This window comes from Uloborus diversus, chromosome 1, assembly GCF_026930045.1.
Source record: "Uloborus diversus isolate 005 chromosome 1, Udiv.v.3.1, whole genome shotgun sequence".
NCBI lineage: Eukaryota > Metazoa > Arthropoda > Arachnida > Araneae > Uloboridae > Uloborus > Uloborus diversus.
The window spans coordinates 246702573-246722306 of record NC_072731.1 but is presented as its reverse complement, the minus strand read 5'-3'; the positions used below and the strand labels follow the sequence as shown (position 1 = coordinate 246722306).

The window sequence follows — 19734 nt, the reverse complement described above, 5'->3', positions numbered from 1 at the left end:
AGGGGGGCAATAAAACACAATTTTTGTATAAATTCTCTAATATTGGGATGAAAAAATACTTGCACATATTTACATTATATCTCCATCGAAAGCTCTGATTTTTCTGCTGAAGATGGCACCTGTTCGAAATTTCTAAGTAGAATAAAAAACGAGTTATGAGCTTTTTAGATCCATGTTCGAAGGCTTTCCTCAACTCAATACAGTATTTAGTGTATCATCTCAACTCCCTGTCGATAGCGACAATTGTTGTATTGTTGACTTTCTTTGCTTTTCGTGATTGTTCAAGGCTTTTCTCAAGTCAAATCTTGAAGTAAGTTTTTTGCCCAAGATTGGCAAATAATACATGATTTGGCTGATGATTTTCCATTTAAACGGAACTTTAATGTAATTAATGGTTTTTATTATTGTTTATGCTGATTGAACACTTACTCATTATCCAAACAACCAGCAGATCGCCAAAATTTTTGCAGAAAGATTTCCGTAGCTGATGCATTTGGCAGTTTTTTCAACGTTTGCTGTTTTTGAAGCCGAAGACTACGTCATAATGTTTCTCAGCTTTCACCATGTAAACAAAATATCGCCAATCAAAGAATTTTCAAAAGACTTTTTTTACTGTGTTAAATAATCCAGCAACTAAATTAGGCAAATCCATAAACAGCACAAAAACTTCCATTAATTTTCCTTTTTGCACAATTTCAAACAATCACCAAATTTTATTACTTATTTTGGTAACATTTCGGATGAAACTGTTTAGCGCCATTTTATGGTGACCAAAAATATCTCAGCATCTGGCGACGATATCTCTGTAACGAAAATTAATATCATATCGTTTTACAAAGTATGGAAAGAATGGGGGAGCATCATCGAAGGTACCCCGAAACGACTTTCGCAAATTCGGTAAAATCGCACCAAGAGCCACAATGATTGAAATCTCCCGAAATAACTAAAGCAAGTATAAGGGGATTACGAGCGCAGCTACTTTTTTTTTAATCACTTCGTACTTCATTAGCCATACAGAGAAGGTTTTAGACTCCGTGTTAAAAAAAAAAAAGTATCAACAGATTAATCTTTTTAAACATGAGAAGATTAATTTCATGTTTTTTTAAATTTGCATATGCTTAAATATAGTGCTTTCGGTTCTAAATCAATACTACTTTGTTCTTTATACTTATTGCTATTTTAGTTTTATGGGTAAGGAAGAAACTCGATTTTTAATCACGTCAAAAAGATGTGTTTTAAATTCTTTCACTTAAAACAGAAAACAAAAGCAAGTAACGATTTTTTCTAATAATTATTACTGACCCAGGCAACGCCGGGTATTTTTGCTAGTATATATATATATGTGTGTGTGTGTGTGTATATATATATATATATATATATATATGTATAATATATAAATATATATATATATATGTATATATATATATATATATATATATATATATATATATATATATATATATATATATAAAAGAAGTAACCCCCCCCCCCCGAAAGTCGGGTCTAGCTACGCCACTGCTCTCCAGGACATGGGAGGCTTAAAGAGAAACATGTTACCAAAACAGCAACATTATTGACTTTACTGGAGAAGTAAACTGTGCAAGTTTTGTTTTCCGAATGTTTGCTGTATGGACCTTTTCATAATGCGGCATATATCAAATCGGCTGTAACATGTCTCGATCACTGGTCGTTCATTTTCAAACAAGTTGGGGGCACCTCCATTATCTGACAGACGTTCCCTATTTCCTAAATAAGGTGCTGCCTATTCCTTGGATTTAATGAGGTTCTGATGAGGACAATCGCCTACTTTTGTGGGCACTGGGCACTGCTGCCTGGACCTAACACCCAGCAATATTATTTATGGTGTTACATCAAAGATCCAGTTTGTGATGCATGAGCCCCGTGATTTGCAAGATTTATGCCAAAAGATCACAACAGCATTTAGATTGATCGTGACACGTTACAACAAGTGAAACAAGAATTAGATTTTAGTCTTGATATCAGTCGCAATACGAAAGGTCCATTTATCGAACAGTTTGGAAACAAAACTTGTATAGATTTATTCTCCAGTTAAATCGGTGTTGTTGCTGTTTCTGGTGATATACGTATTCATTTTAATAAGGCTTCCGTACTCTGGATCGAATTTCGATGTATATATGTATATAATAGGGATAGACGAGGGTGCCGTGAAAACATTCTAATTCTTTAAAGAGTGCCGCAAGTCAGAAACGTTTGAGAGCCCCTGTATTAAATCATATTATGGCATGCTAAAATAGTAACAATTTCAATCATTGTGGGCTTTTGGCTGTTTTTTGAATGTATGCTAAATACTTCAAAGTTGCCTGTTGAAAAAAAGCAAAAGTATAATTCCTATCTTGCATTTTGAATAAACTCAAAATATAATTGAAATTAATTATCTGCAATTTGAATCAACTTCCCAGTGTATAGTTTATAAAGCATCAGGCTGTGTTGTTGATGAATCCTGACAAGGGCATAGATGTGGTTAGTGCAGAATTTTTTCCACTCATGTTCTATTGATTCAAATCGAAGCAGTAGGTCCTCAGCAATGTATAGGGACACTTCATGCCCAGCCTCTTTAGCCAAATGTACAACGTACAAGATGGTTGATCATTTGTGTGACAATCAAAGTACCAACACTGTGTGGCCAAAAAATACCTTCAAAATGCTTCTGACATAATTCTTGCTTATTCTTAAGCAAACAACTTTTTTCCAATCTGAAACTATTTTCGGCCATAATGTTCATAGGAGTGAATCTTATACTCTGGCTTATGCCTAAGAGTTGTAAGAAAAAAGATTGGTTTTGATGATTTGAAAACTATTTTAGAGGGGAATACCTCATGAGTATTCTGACTTGCTCTAAATGTTCATGCTTTTAAGGGGTTTAAGGACCTTTAACTTTCAAAATTTTCGACTTTCTGAAAAAATATATGTTTTGCATGATTTAATTCTGAATAATTCGATACCTTATTTATTACCATATGCAAAAAAAATTTCAAGTTACTGTAAAATTGTGTCAATTTTCCCCATAGAGTTTTATGTTATTTATTTATTTTCTTGAAATTTTATAAGTTAATATCAAAATTTTCCAAAATTTTGGGCAAAATATTTTTTTTAAATATTAACTCTTATTTTTAGTTAAAATTTAGATTCAGATCATAAAAATAAACCAGACAAACATGCATGAAAAGTTTTACGGAAATATTTAAGAAACTGTTCTGAGATATCATGCATGGAAAACGAGAAATCGGCACCTGAGAAAAAGAGACTTAAACAGCTGCTGTTAACATGAATCTCTACGAGGAAAGTTTACGCGTGTTTACGATAACTTGAAAAGTCTTTTGCATATGGTAATAAATAAGGTACCAAATTATTCAGAATTAAATTATGCAAAACATACATGTTTCCCAGAAAGTCGAAAATTTTGAAGGTTAAAGGTCCTTAGACCCCTTAAACTAGCACCTCTAGGCACTCAGAAGAGTGTTAATGATCAAAAATTGCTCCCTTTCCTTCCAAACAAAAATAATGGCTATGAAACTTGAAAACTGAAAGCATTGGGGGCCACATTTCCAAAACGTGGGACATGCTGGGGGAAATAGTGATCATATTTGTATTCAGGGGATCATTTTACATAATAATCAGTGAGAATTATTTCAGCAGCATTTTGAAGGTATTTTTTTGCTGCACTGTGTTACCTTCTGCTTGCTAAGTTGTTGAAGGTACTATCGTATCTAAAACATAGCAATTCAGTAGTCGTAAAGGTTTGATGCCAAAAACTTTATGATTTTGTTAGAAATTGCATGTAATTTTAAATTGTGTCAAAAATGAATTCCAAATTTCTTTTTCCGTAAATTTTCACACTTAGTGTATTGCTAAGGTTAGTCAACAATTTGAATTTCATCTGAAGGTAATCAAATAGTTGCTGTAAGATGATTTTCCAGTCTATAATTGACACCCATATTTAGAGATTCTCAATTTTAAATATGGATTTGTTTTTAAATATTTTACTTACTTTTATTTATTTATTTATTTATTTATTTTCAAATTAATGGCATAGTAATTTTATTTAAGAATGCCTGTTTGGAAGTTACCTTTTATTTATGCTATAGATTTTAACTTTTTGAGCAATCTTTCATATAGGTGTTACATAACACTTGCTCAAGCTTTAGGAATGAGCATGGGAGGTGCACCAGCTGGTCCTGCTGGAACTGGAAAAACTGAAACCACTAAGGATATGGGAAAAGCGCTTGGAAAGTATGTGGTTGTGTTCAATTGCTCTGATCAAATGGATTTTCGTGGGCTTGGTCGCATATACAAAGGTAAAGTTTGATACTCCTTAACTTTAAAAAAAAAAAAAAAAACATTTTTTTTTGCCTATGCATGATATACAAGAGTTATTCAAATGAAAAAGTATAAAATTTCATGCAAACTGAACATGTTGAAGTACGACTGCGCCAGGATTTGAGGTCTACATCTAGGGATGTCCAGCATAGTTGCATGCTTGTGTGGGCATCCATGTGTGATGCTGGAAAAAGCTGGCAGTTAATATGAGGCTATGACAAGCAATTTGTTAGTTAGATTTGGTTCGCTATAAATCTTCAATTAGCTTCAAAATAAAACTTCCACCTGCTGACTTCTGAATTACCACCTGCCTGCTCCTCCGCTGTTCAGACATTTTCCAATGTTTCTTCAACTGCCAATTTGCAAGAATTGACAGCTGAGAAATAGACCTTCACTGGGCACTGAAATAGGCCCTCCTCAATTGTAGGCACTTCACTTCAATTTAGTCTGCATGTAAGCATTGATCAAGTAAGAATAGTTTCACTTTATTTTGTTAACATTGATAACAATGTGGAAACAATTAGAATTCTTCCAGCAGATGCCATTTTGAAACATATCTGGAGAATAGCACTAAGTCATGATGCTGAAAATTCAGCTGGAAGAGTTCAGTCTATTGCTAACAAACCTGTAATTTATAGCGATACTGATGAAGCTTTAGTCATCTGAATACAATTTTATGAGATACAGACAGAAAATAACTCTGGTACAAACATTGTATTATACATGAATAACATAAAGCATTTTATGTCCAGATATGTAAATGTTTTTAACATTATTGCCAATCTTAATACAGTAGTTTAGGCACACGTAAGAACTATTTTGATCAAGGAAAAAACTCTCCAGAAGGTAATTCTAGAGCAAGAGTTTGTTCGTCTTATTGTATGGCATTTTATCAAAAAAATAGTTTAAGTGAATTGAATTCACACATGCGTAAATATGAGAAAAAAAAGGTAATGTTATAAATGTCCTCTACACAAAGTGAAAATTTTGTATAGTGTTTTTTTTTTTTAGCTTACCTCTTTTATACATTGAAACCATTTTGAGAAGCTTTGTTATTTGTTATCTCTAAATGCATTAACAAATCCAACAAATTACTGCAAATTTTAGCCAAATAAGGCCCAATGCAGTAATTTTTATATGTTTTTCATGGAATAACAAAACCCCTTCTCCAGCTCAAGGGGAAAAGAAATCTTTAAGAACAACATTACAGTGTGTCCCCCTTTAACTAGTAAGATCTCTGTTTCCACAACTGTTAATCTTATATGTAGGCTTTCAATTAAAAAAATGGTCAAAATAACATGCAGAGTCAAGATATGAAAAATTTAAAGTAAAAAAAAATTAATGAAAAAAATAAGATATCGAACTTTTTATATATTTTTGAAAAACTCCTACATTGCATTTAGGGAAATCACAAGCATGAAAAACAATTCAAACCCAAAAAATATGAAATTAGTATGTCAGCAGCATTTTGTGACCTCTATAACACTTTACACTCATATTCAATTGCACCAATTGGGGAGGAATATAGTGACTAACAAAGGTTTAAAATTATATTGTGCAATGTACGAGCTTTTTTTAGTATTTTTACATGTCATAACTCATAGCATAACATTTGCATTTATTTTTCAATAGCAAATGAAAAATATTATGATTATTTTTTTTTTTTTTTTTTTTATAACTTTAGCAACATGTAATTTTTTTGAAATGGTGATATGTCTCAATTCCAATCTCATCTTATGCATGGTCCTAATAATTTTGAACATGAATGCACTTGGAACAGCTTACCAGAACAGGCTGTAATTAGCAAGGGGGTAGAAAGCTTTAAGAGGGCGATTGACCTTCATTGGGGGCTAATAAACTGACTAGGACCAGTCTAGCTAGGCCTTGAGCCTGTTGCCGTATTTGTATTTGTACCGCCTTGACTTTTAGTTCAAGTTTTACTTTGATGGTATTATTTTTCAATGGAGATTATTTCCCTTTATATAATGGGGGGGGGGGGGGAATGGGGGCCATATAAAAGTTACATTTAGGATTTTTTTTTTTTTTTGCTTTATGCTTTCTTTATCTTGATTCTGCTTGTTATATTGATCATTTTCGTAATTGGAAGTGTGCATCTAGAACTAATGGTTGCGAAAATAGAGGTTTTGTAGGTTAAACAGGGATTTGCTGTATATTGACCTGCATTCCACACCCTTTTTCATTTGTACATTGCTCTGTTTTTTCTGCACTGAATAAAAGAGTTTCTTTCCACTCTGCACGGGTGGTGTGTGAAAATTTTAGTACAAGTTTATGCCAAATGGTTTAAATTGGCCCAAAGATAGTATCATTCACAAGCAAGCTTCACTCAAAAACTCCTCTAAATAAATTGTAATCAGTTGATGCAAATTTTGTGTGCATAATAAAATGCCTAATGCACAATATTTTATAGGACTTGCTCAGTCTGGCTCTTGGGGATGCTTTGATGAATTTAACAGAATTGAACTACCAGTGCTTTCTGTTGCTGCTCAACAGATACACATTGTTTTGTCTGCAAGAAAGGAGAAAAAAGAAGAATTCCTTTTTTCAGATGGTGATACACTGGGATTGAATCCAGAATTTGGACTTTTTATAACAATGGTACAACTTTTTTTTTTTTTTTTTTTTTACATAAATAAGGTGGAAGTAGGTTACAGACATTGACTTTTTAAATCTGTGTCACTATTGGTAATTGTTCTCAGAAAAAATATCCTAATGTCATGATTTTTAAAAGTTTTTACTACCTACACCTTTTCTAAGTTATTTTCTGAAATTTAATGTTACATGTGGCCACAACATAGTTAGGCCAAATACCAAGTTAGGCAAAATTAGGTATAACAACGTTTCATAACACAAAATTTAACATTAATGCTGACATGTATTTCGAGCTTTCAAGGAACCTCTTTTGCAGAGAAGTGTGAGCTTCAGGATGAAGTCATCCAAGAAAAGTAACGGAATGGAACAAAAGATAGTTTAAATAGTAAAAATTAGAGACTATCAAAACAAAACAAAACCACAAGCCAAAATTTATTACATAATTCCATGAAGAAAAATCATAAAACAGTATCTCCAAAAACATCTAATAAACAATAAATCTTGTCAAAAAAAAATGAATCCACTTCTAAATAAATTAGCAATAAATGTACTGTCAGAAAAGTTTATGTACTGTAGCAGTTATGACATTTAAAGAAAGGCAGAAAGAAATAGAGTGAAGGGGAGAAACAATTGAGATTAGTAGACCACTGCTAAAACGTGTAAGCAGAATATCTATATAAATCAAACAGAGAATATATGTGTATGTGTGTATGTATGTATGTTCCCTATGCAAATCCACAGTTTACGTGGGATCTCAAACAAATTTGGCAGGGAGGTACTTGGGCACCCGAGAAGGAACATAGAGGCATCTTCAAATGCTGAAAAAAAAACCAAGCGGCTCGAATTTAGGACCCAGAAATGGTGTTTTTCTATAATATGAGGGCGAAAAGATGCTCCCAATATTTAGAGTAAAATATCCATAGAGCTCCCTGATTTTTCTGCTTCAAATAAAATTTGTACCAATGTTCCAAGGTAGTTAGAACATGAATTATAACTTTTTAACTAATTAAATGCTGAAATGTAGGTAAGCCTTCAATTAGAAAAATTCATTGTTGATCACGGTCATAGTTGAACAATGCTTTTATTATAATTTTTGTAGCGTAAGGAGAATCATTCAGAAGAAAGCTCTGTTGCCATTTTTTTTCTCGAATATGAACAAATAAAATTCTAGCTTTTGTTTTGAGGCTTCTCCTGTAATCGAGAGATTTAAAATCTTTCCTTTTTGGTTATTTTTCTGCAATCTGTCGGGAAGTTTTACAGATTTTCTTCTTTTTTTTTTCAAGCCTGATTGTTGGACATGAATCGCTTGACCTAACTTTTATTTTCTAGACCATGCAAAGCCGTGCGACGCAGCTAGTAAAAAATAAAAATAAGAAATTGTGAGCACAACTAAGTAGAATAGGGAATGTTAGAGAGTGCTGTTAATACCAAAAAATAGTGAACAAAAATCAATTATAAAAACTGAACATTGAGATCATAAACTAAAGTAGTCTGGTTACTCAAAGATTCTCAGTAATCAAGATTTGACCTATTTGGGAAATTTTGGATGGTAAGTTCTTTTAATTTAGCCATGATGGTAACCGTCTTAAGAGATTTCAGTCTCAAATGCCAATACTCTGTAGCATGTGGTTAAACAGGTCCCTAAGTATGGTTCATCTTTACTAATAATAAAGCAGAAAGTCTCTCTGTCCGGAGGATGTCTGGATGTCTGGAGGATGTCTGTAGGATGTCCGTAGGATGTCTGTGACGCGCATAGCGCTTAAACCGTTCGGCCGATTTTCATGAAATTTGGCACAAAGTTAGTATGTAGCATGGGGGTGTGCACCTCGAAGCGATTTTTCGAAAATTCGATTTTGTTCTTTTTCTATTCCAATTTTAAGGAAAAAACTATCATAATTTACGAAATTATCGTAACGTGGAACCGTAACATGGGCACAAGCCAATTGGCGAGATACGAAATTATCATAGCGTGGAACCGTAACATCGGTACAAGCCAATTGGCGAGAAAATTCACCATTTATTATTTGTAAATATACAAGCGAACCAAAAGAACTGTAATCTTCTTCTTTATCTTTATCTTTACTAATAATAAAGCAGAAAGTCTCTCTGTCCGGAGGATGTCTGTAGGATGTCTGTAGGATGTCTGTGACGCGCATAGCGCCTAAACCGTTCGGCCGATTTTCATGAAATTTGGCACAAAGTTAGTATGTAGCATGGGGGTGTGCACCTCGAAGCGATTTTTCGAAAATTCGATTTTGTTCTTTTTCTATTCCAATTTTAAGGAAAAAACTATCATAAATTACGAAATTATCATAACGTGGAACTGTAACATGGGCACAAGCCAATTGGCGAGGTACGAAATTATCTTCTTCTTCTTTATTACTAACGAGAAATCGCCAAGAACGGCGACATTTCGAACCTAATCGATAACTTTAGAATTTATTGAAATGATGTTGTGGTTTTTTTCTAGGAGTAAAAATGAGAGCTTCTCCGATTTTTTAAGTCAGTTAGTCGTCTATTAGTTGCCTTTTTACTTCCTTTTCCAAAAAAGAATGTATTGTATTCGCGAAAAAATTTTACTCAAAATTCGGCTTTAATTCCCATTTTGCTCACCCCCGAATGAATGTTGAGTTTATTTTTCAACCCGACTACACATGGATATATGCCTAGGAATGTACAGACACCCGAAATATCCATTTTGACGATCCTAGAGTTAATTACAACGCGTTTTCTCGTGACGTCTGTATGTACGTATGTATGCGCGTATGTGTGTATGCGTGTATGTGTGTCGCATAACTCAAGAATGGAATGTCCTAGAAAGTTGAAATTTGGTACTTAGACTCCTAGTGGGGTCTAATTGTGCACCTCCCTCTTTGGTTGCATTCAGGTATTTCTAAAGGGGTCTTTTGCCCCTTTTTGGGGGGAAATCATTGTTTATTTCGATGTAAACTCAAGTTGCATTATAATTTGTCTGATACTTGGCGATATATCGCCAATATTTTGGTCGCCACTTTTTGTCACCAGCTTGGCGACAAATTTGGCGATTTTTTTTTTTAAATCTGGTTTCAATTTGGCCACTGGTGGTAATATTTATTCTATTCTATTCAAGAGTCACAACTGACTACAACTGTATTTATGTCGAGGACTGCATACTAAGTGCCTTGCCTCCATTATTTTATATACCGATAGATGGCAGCACCATCACCGGATCGAACAGTTAATGAGAATTTAGAACTAGTCCAAGAGCTAATAGCTACCTGGTACTAGCACCCCCAGAGGTATCGTTTCACTTGGAGGACATTGAGACCACGAGCATATTTAACGTCGCCCAGTCCCCTTTAATGACGACGGTGGGTCTTCGACCAGCGGGGATCGAACCCGTGGTAATATTTAGAGAGTAAACAATTGAATCACATTAAAATTGCCAATAATGGGGAAATGGCATTAAATTGGAGTAAAAGGAAGTCATGTGATGCACACATCAGCTCGTTTTCAGTTATAAGCTGTAATGCCTGCATGCTGTTAGAGCTGTGATTCGGTCTCACTCAGTGTTTGCAACCTTGTTGGGAGGCGAGGTTTATAAATCAATTTATGACGCCGCATTAAACCATATGATTTTACTTATCGCAGCCGTATTGAGGCTCCTTAATCGGTCTATGACACTGGAGTGAATCATGTTGTATAACTCAACATATAGTCTGACTCGGGAAAATTGACTTCCAACCCGCTGAATATTAAACGATTTTATTTGCTACTAGTGGCACCCGCACGGCTTCGCCCGTAATAGAAAAATGAAAGGTCTTTTGGTTCGCCTGTATATTTACAAATAATGTATGGTGAATTTTCTCGCCAATTGGCTTGTACCGACGTTACAGTTCCACGTTATGATAATTTCGTGTCTCGCCAATTGGCTTGTGCCCATGTTACGGTTCCGCATTATGATAATTTCGTAATTTATGATAGTTTTTTTCTTAAAATTGGAAAAGAAAAAGAACCACATCGAATTTTCGAAAAATCGCTTCGAGGTGCACACCCCCATGCTACAAACTAACTTTGTGCCAAATTTCATGAAAATCGGCCGAACGGTCTAGGCGCTATGCGCGTCACAGAGATACTGACAGACATCCTCCGGACAGAGAGACTTTCAGCTTTATTATTAGTAAAGATAATAAAGCATCTTCTTTATCTTTACTAATAATAAAGCAGAAAGTCTCTCTGTCCGGAGGATGTCTGGATGTCTGTAGGATGTCTGTAGGATGTCCGTAGGATGTCTGTGACGCGCATAGCGCTTAAACCGTTCGGCGGATTTTCATGAAATTTGGCACAAAGTTAGTATGTAGCATGGGGGTGTGCACCTCGAAGCGATTTTTCGAAAATTCGATGTGGTTCTTTTTCTATTCCAATTTTAAGGAAAAAACTATCATAAATTACGAAATTATCGTAGCGTGGAACCGTAACATGGGCACAAGCCAATTGGCGAGACACGAAATTATCATAACGTGGAACTGTAACGTCGGTACAAGCCAATTGGCGAGAAAATTCACCATACATTATTTGTAAATATACAAGCGAACCAAAAGACCTTTAATTTTTCTATTACGGGCGAAGCCGTGCGGGTGCCCCTAGTTACTCATAATATTACTGCGATATTCTTCCTTTTGCATGCACTGGAACGTGTTGTTGCTGCATTAGAGAAATAATTAAAGAAATGCAATTTTATTTACTAAATCAAATATTGAATACCAGTCAAAAGTTTTTGTTCTTAATGAATGTGGAACTACCGGTTCTCTGAAAAAAAAAAAAAAATCCCATCAAAATTACTTAAGCGTCCATAAGAAGGAAGTGTTTTTTTTTCCTGAACTTTTATTCATTGTTTTTAAGCCATTTTAATTACGCATTAAAACTCAATAATGCAGAAAAAAGCGAACTAGTTAGAATATTGGCCGAGAAACAATTAATTTGAGTATTGTTTTTCATTCCCGTTGGAAAGGCTGATCTTAATTAAAAAAAATCTGGATGACCTTAATTAATTTTATGATCATTTCAATAATTATTTTTGCTGATTTCTCGATGATTTTTTTTTTTTTTTGCGCATTTCACGGTTATCATAAATTTCACAGCACAATGAACAGTAAAAAAAAATATTGTGCGAATGAGTTATCTCGGTGGAATAAAATCAAAATTGTTTGTATTAGTATTAGCTTGTGACTTGTTCTTAATTGAACTTTAATTTTGTTTTGTACTAGTGGGGCCCGCACGGCTTTGCCCGTAATAGAAAAATTAAAAGGTCTTTTGGTTCGCCTGTATATTTACAAATGATGCATGTTGAATTTTTCGCCAAGTGGCTTGTACCCATGTTACGGTTCCACGTTATGATGATTTCGTATCTCGCCAATTGGCTTGTGCCCATGTTACGGTTCCACGTTATGATAATTTCGTAATTTACTCGTTTATCTTATGATAGTTTTGTTCTTAAAATTGGAATAGAAAAAGAACCACATCGAATTTTCGAAAAATCGCTTCGAGGTGCACACCCCCATGCTACAAACTAACTTTTTGCAAAATTTCATGAAAATCGGACGAACGGTCTAGGCGCTATGCGCGTCACAGAGATCCAGACATCCAGACATCCTCCGAACATCCAGACAGAGAGACTTTCAGCTTTATTTTTATTAAAGAAGGATACATTGCTTAAGAATCACGATTTAAATGCTTTTGAGAGGCAATTTGTTGAAAGTTTAAAGCTTATTTACTTGAAAAAAAAATCGAAGCAATATACAGGGTGTTTTTTCAATTAACCTACAACTCTAAAGAGAAATAATGCAAGAATCGTTGCGCATGGCACTGTAAAACTTTTTTTATTTTAATGAACATCGAAGAGGAAATTAAATCAGAATGCTTTCAAAATGAGAACCTTTAGAGGCGATACAGTGACGCGATCTAGTTTTATATAAATTAAAGAAAAAAAGTTCTTAGTATTGGTATGTGCTCTTGATATCACACAGCTTTTGCAATAGTAGCATAACACCTAAAATTTTTATAAAGCGTATTTGTACCAGAAAGGCTCTGAGAATTGCCTGTTTTGTCTCTTGACTCCTGCAATTTTTCTATTCTCAGTTCACCTTTTTTTTTTTTTTTTAATGAGGGATAAGTTTCCCAATTTTCTGTTTCCACTTGGAGCTCTTAAGTTTTTGGCTTACCATGGCTTTTTCATTTAAAGCCGTATAAAGTTATTATCTACAAATTGTGAGTTAAATATATTAACCTTATGTATGCAACTTTTTTAGAATCCAGGATATGCTGGCAGACAAGAATTACCCGAAAATCTGAAAGTGATGTTCAGAAGTGTTGCCATGATGGTTCCAGACAGACAGGTTAAAAAATTAGAATGTTGCTTATAACTGTACTAAAACGTTTTTGGTTGTATCATTGTTTCCTCAATTTGTAAATTGCTTTCATAGTATCAAGGTATCTGCAAAAGTTTCATCAAAAAATTATTTGTACTTAACATAAAATTATATTTTGGTGTAAAATGCATTAGGCCCTATCGTGATTGTTTTTCATGAATGATTATAAGCACACATCTTAAAATATGTATATTTATTTATTAAAAATGAACAATTATATTAAAAATGAATAAAATAGAAATATTTTAACTTTTTTTTTCCAAAAATATGTTTGAAAAATTATCCTTAAGTACTCTTTTGTTAACAAGTATTCTTTTATGGAGTCTACAATCTTTGGATAAATTTTTTAAGATGACAAGTTTCAAATTTTTGTTTAAAATTGCCTTTTTGTGTGTGTGTGTGTGTGTGTGCATGTAGGACAGGTTAATCAAGTTATTTTGCTGTATGTAATTATAACTTTTGCTGTACTATTATACTATTTTGCTGTATGTAATAGTATGAAAAACCTGTTTATGATGACTAAATAGCATTTGCTATTTAGTCATCATTTGACATTTATGTGTGGCAAGTGGTATTAAATTTGGGAGAAGACATTTAATTATTCTTTTGGTGATCAAATTCTCTGATTGTTTGCTTTTTTAATTTCTAACAAACTGTCAATAAAAAAGAAAAAGAAATAATTTAGTAAACCTTTATGAGCCCTTATCTAATTGTATGATTATCAATTACAATTTAAAATTTCTATGCATGAGTTCTTAATAATTTGTTTTGGTGTTTGCTTAATTAAATATTTTATACTCATTAAATGAGTATAAAATAATTATTGGAGGTTTTTTTTTTTTTTTTTTCTAATATTGTGTACACTTCTTTTCTTATTCCTTTGTATATTTCTCAAATTGTCATATTTAAGAAATATATAATTATAATGTTTTGCAAAAAGGCATTCTTATTCCCCAAGAATAATACAAATACAAATACGTAAGAAGTTCTTCTGCCCTTATATAGAAGTTTGGTAAGACCTCATTTGGAGTATGCTGTTCAGTTTTGGTCTCCTTATCTTATCTTAAGAAAGACATTAATGTATTGGAAAGGGTTCAAAGGCGAGCTACAAGGCTAATAAATGGACTTTCCCACTTAAATTATGATTCCAGGCTTAGAAGGCTAAAAATGTACAGTCTTGAGCAAAGAAGAGACCGAGGGGACATGATTCAGCTGTTTAAATTCATTAAAATGAAAGATGTTAGGGGGCTGAAGTTTAGCACTGAAAACAGGACAAGGGGTCATTGTTTTAAGCTATTTAAATCTCAGCCTAACATGGATATTAGGAAAAATTATTATTATAGCAGGGTAGTGGAACCTTGGAACAGTTTACCGGAAGAGGTGGTAATGAGCAAGGGAGTAGACAGTTTTAAGAGGGCCATTGATCTTCACTGGGGATTGTAAATTGACTAGGACCAGTCTAGCTGGGCCCAGAGCCTGTTGCTGGTCGTCACTTTTGTATTAGGATTTGTATTTGTATTTATTTTATTAGTTACTGCTTGGAATTTTATTCATTTCATAATCTTTGTTCCAGTCCATATTAAGTGGATCGTAATTCTACTTAATAAAATGATGTTACTTTGTTTTGGGAAAAAAATATTTACAAAGTTTACATATGAAACAAAAATAAGATACGTCATTTATCTGACAATCAGCTTGTTTCTTGAATGTCTCAGATTCTACTTCGCTATTGTTTTCAACTCTGTCATGCTACAGATTTGACGTCTGATTAGTGAGTTGGATAAGATTCCGTCCACATCAAAAACAACATCGAAAAAAGTTAGTAGAGAATCTGTCTGGTTAGCCACTCCGAGCGAAGTCTACTGTTCAACTACGCCATTATAACAATGTACACCAGTGTGTGTGAAAGTGTAGTGCAAAATCCAAACAAAGGCAGATGTACCACCCTTGTCATTTTGAAATAATTTTATCCGAAAGGAATTTGTGGTATGTTAATGTGTTTTTCTTTTGATTGAAAGGTGGGAAAATTAAATTTCAATTATTATGTTTGAAGTAATATTTTTTGCATTGTATTTTCAAAATTATATCTGAGAATTATTTTTTAATGCATTTAGTTATACTTGAAAATAATCATTCACGAGAATGTTTACTCATTATACGTTTCTGTTTTCTTGCATTAAGCATGGAAGTTTATATCATTTTCTATAGTGATTATACTCTTTTTTTTTCCCAGATTATCATGCGTGTCAAACTTGCCAGCTGTGGTTTTCAGGAGAACAGTATTCTTGCTAGGAAGTTTTTTGTACTATATAAACTTTGTGAAGAACAGTTGACAAAACAGGTTTTTATTACTTTGATTTTCCTTTTAATTTAGTTCTTTTGTTTGCAGCATATTTTGTTATGTGGTTTAGCAAAAACATGGTTTTTTTCCTGTCATTTAAGATTAGATTTTGTTAAACAACTCTCTGAATTGAAGACTTTTCAGGTGAAGTGTTTTTATTAAATACTTATTTTTATCTGATTGTGAAGCATTTTATTTGTTTATCTGTAAATTACTATGCTGCTCAGTCTCAGTCAAGCATTGTGTAGCATGAATATTACTTCAAATTATGAAAAATGAGTTATATAATAGGAAGATTATGTAACTAAGTCCAATGCAATAAAACTGGAATTTGCCATTATTTAAAGACTACAAAAAGGCACTTGCACTTTCTTCCTTATTTTGAGTACACTTTTAGGTACACGCAAAAATACTTCAAATTCGCCTCCACAACACTATTAAAATTAATTGCATTTCAAAGCAAAATAACAAGGAGGGCAGCAGACACTGCACAGCAGACTTAGCATTATCCAGTATGCACCACGAGGAGGCCTGCTACGTTACACCCCATTTGCTTTCAACAAAAGGGTGAACATTTATTATCTCTGCATAGCATAAAGTGAAGTCTCCAAAAAGCGTGTGTGTATTTGAACGCGCAAAACTCGAGAACAACCCGGTCGATTTCGCTGAAATTTAGTTTATTTCTTTAAGTCCGGAAAAGGTTTGCAGGCCTGTTCGAAAAAAATTCAATTAACAGTTCTTTTTTTATTCCAATTTAGGCACAATTTTCACAAAAATTCTTGAATGGGGGGGGGGTGAAAAATAATTACTTGCACATATTAATATGATATATCGTTGAAAAGGGCAGAATTTTCTGTGTTCTATGCAATTTGTTTCAATGCTCTTAACTATTACAGTGGGAGTTATTTGCATTTTTAGCTCATTCTTTAGTCTTAGCTGAAATTTTGGCACTACTTCTTTCATTAAATCTATCAATAAAAAGTAAAAGAATTGTCCCGCAGTTTTCTTTTTGACACCATTGGGAAAAAAGTAATATTTTGTACTCCGAATCTATCTCGACCTATGGTGCAAAAACTAAGCTTCTATCTCCAAAGAAAAAAGAGTTACAAGCCTTTTGTGTTTCCATAGTTAGACTTTTTAAATCCATCTTTCTCATTTTAATTTCTTAAAATTATTTTCTGTCATCACTGTTTGGAAGGGAAATTTTGCATGATATTTTTTTTTCCCCTTATTTAAGCATGATTGTTGAATATATGTCACTTGACACAATTTTTATTTTCAAGGTAGACCGGACAAAGCTGGGCAACACAGCTAATAAATATATAATAAAAATAATAATTATAATACTTTGTATAAAAGTGCTTTTAACCATAGCTTTTTTTTCTTTTTTTTTTAAATGTTTTTTTTTTATAAACTTGTTAATCATAAATAAAGATTTTCAAACTGTCTAAAATGTAATCAAAGCTCTTAACCTCCCAACTGAATTCGTGCCATCAATATAGCCACTTAAGTAAGAGCTCAGTCTTTCTATTTCTCTCTATATCTCTTTAGCAAAAAATTAAACTTTCTTTTTTTTTCTGATATGAAAGAAAAACAATATGTAGATAATGGTAAACTCTGTAATTATGAATAATCTGTTTACAATATCTTCTATATTAACTGAAACAAGTCATTGTATTAAGACTCGACTACAAAGTAGGGAAATGTGGGGCAAAGTGAAATAGTTAAAATGACTTACTCTTTTCAAAATGAACAAATAGGAAAGTTGTTTTGAAAATTACAGTACATAGCAAAAGATCAATTTATTTTATAATAAAACATGCGTTGAAACATAATTTTTTTTTTCTTGGCAGAAAATGTGTACTTACAAAAAAAAAAAAAAGCAGAAATTTTTTACTTTAAAAATTCATGGGGCAAATGAAAAATAAAATATTTTTCATCACATGAATAAATAAACAAATGAATAGATAATAAAATGATAAATGTGTAATTAAATTAATTGATTAATATATGATAATTAATAAATGAGTGAGTAAAATAGGGAATAAATGAATAAATAAGTGAATTATAAAATGAAGGAATGGGTAAATGAATTAATTAGTAAATGAATATGTAATTGATTTTATAAATGACTGGATAAGTGAATGAAATGAACTACAGTAATTCCTCGTTATATCGTGCTTTTCGGGGGACAAAGAAAAAGAGCAATATATCCGAAAACGCGATGTAACGGATTGCAGTAAAAATAGTTATGTCTAATACACAAGTAAATTGCATTCGTTCTTTTTGACATTAGTTTCTAATGGTTTTGATGTAGGTACTATCACACCTATTGAAATTTAAACAAGATTGAAATTTAAGTAAATTTTCATCGTCAGAAAGTTAAAATCATCAAATGGCGAATGAAGACGATCTTTCTGAGCTGCCGCGAGATGAGAATGAGCAATCCAATACCCTCTTATTTGGAGTAGGTTTTCTAATCCGTTTTACTTGCTGTAGAAAGGATGTGAAAAGTAAAAGAAACCAGATTGTTTCCAGGAAACTATTTCGCCCGTCCTGATCATTATTCCCTTCTTTGATGCAAATCCTAGTTTGTGCAACCAAGTGCGAATCTTTTCTGTACTAAAAGAAGGGTCTCTTCTACATGGGCTACTATGACACTTGCTTGATGTCTCTCACTCCTTGTAATGGCAATGTATCAATACAAAAGAAGATGTCAAGTAGTTTACAGACCATCTTAAACTGAAATATACTGTGATGTACATTTGGATGACAGGAATTGCTGCTGCTTTTCAAGCGAATTCAGAAGAATTGCTTCCTTTTGTTCATTGACAAAATAGAGAAGAAAGAGACCTTCTCTGTGCAATACCATATGTTTTCAGAAATGAATTCAAACTTAAAACAAAGGTTTTTTCTTATTTTAGGCTTTAATATTTCGGGAGACAGAAGAAAAGAGCGATATATCCGAATGAGCGATATAACGAGGGGCTACTGTATTTCACTTTGCCCCACATGCACTTGACTGATTGTACGAAACAGTTAAAGTAAAAATGAGCTTAATATTAAAATTAAAAAAAAGGATTCATTTGAATTCTGAAATTTCGAATTCAAATTATGTTTTTCGCAATCACGAGCTGAGACAGGACCCTACTCATTGGAGTTATTGCCCCCCCCCCCCAAGCCTTCCTCTCCTCCTGGGCGGTTACGTGTGCATAGTTGTGTGTGTAAGTGTGTGGGCTTGTGTGTGTGCGTACACCTGTGTGTATGCACGTAGGCGTGTGTGTGTGTATGTGTGTGAGTGTGCGTGTGTGTAGGACATGGACGCCTCCGAGCAGGAGAAACGGATAGCTCAAAACCGTAGCAGCCGCACCGCGCCGCGCCGCCTGCAGAGGGCGGTGGTGCTCGCTGGTCCAAGTTGAAAAAGGCACGGACACCAAAAACGGTCAAATGAGAACAATAAGCAATCGTGATTGCTCAAAAAAAGAAAAATTAATTTGAATTTTGACATCTTGAATTCAAATTATGTTTTTCGCAATCACCAGTGTGTGTATGTAGGCGTGTGTGTTTGTGTGTGGGTGGTATGTGTGTTTGTGTGTAGGGGTATGTGTATGTGTGTGTAGGCATGTGTGTTTGTCTGTGTGCTGGCATAAGTATGTGGGTAGTTGTGTGTATGAATGTGTGTGCGTGGGGGCGGGATATGTGTATGTGTGTGTAGGCATAAGTGTGGGTAGTTGTGTGTATGTTTTTGTGTGTTTGTATGTATGCGTGTCTGTATGTGCTTGTGTGTGTATGTATGTGTGTGCATGTGCGCGTGTGTGTAGGACATGTATACGTTTGTGTGTGTGTATGTTTTTGTGTGTTTGTATGTATGCATGTGTGTATGTGTCTGTGTGTGTATGTATGTGTGTGTGTGTAGTTGTGTATGTATGCGTGTAAGTGTAGGATATTGACAAAACCTGGAGACGGTTTTCGCTATAGGAGCAGCATCGTGAGGAGCCGGTCGACGGTGATGGTGCC

General features: G+C 33.7%; 1 protein-coding gene across 1 annotated transcript in view; it reads left to right on the top strand.

Annotated features, from left to right (window-relative positions):
• The window catches only part of LOC129219775 (dynein axonemal heavy chain 8-like), a 189951-nt gene that overhangs the window by 90597 nt on the left and 79620 nt on the right, over positions 1–19734 (top strand). Inside the window, exons 36-39 of the mRNA XM_054854077.1 lie at positions 4159–4337; positions 6788–6975; positions 13257–13343; positions 15610–15717. Of these exons, the coding sequence (XP_054710052.1) occupies positions 4159–4337; positions 6788–6975; positions 13257–13343; positions 15610–15717 (562 nt within the window). The remainder of the gene's footprint in view (positions 1–4158; positions 4338–6787; positions 6976–13256; positions 13344–15609; positions 15718–19734) is intronic.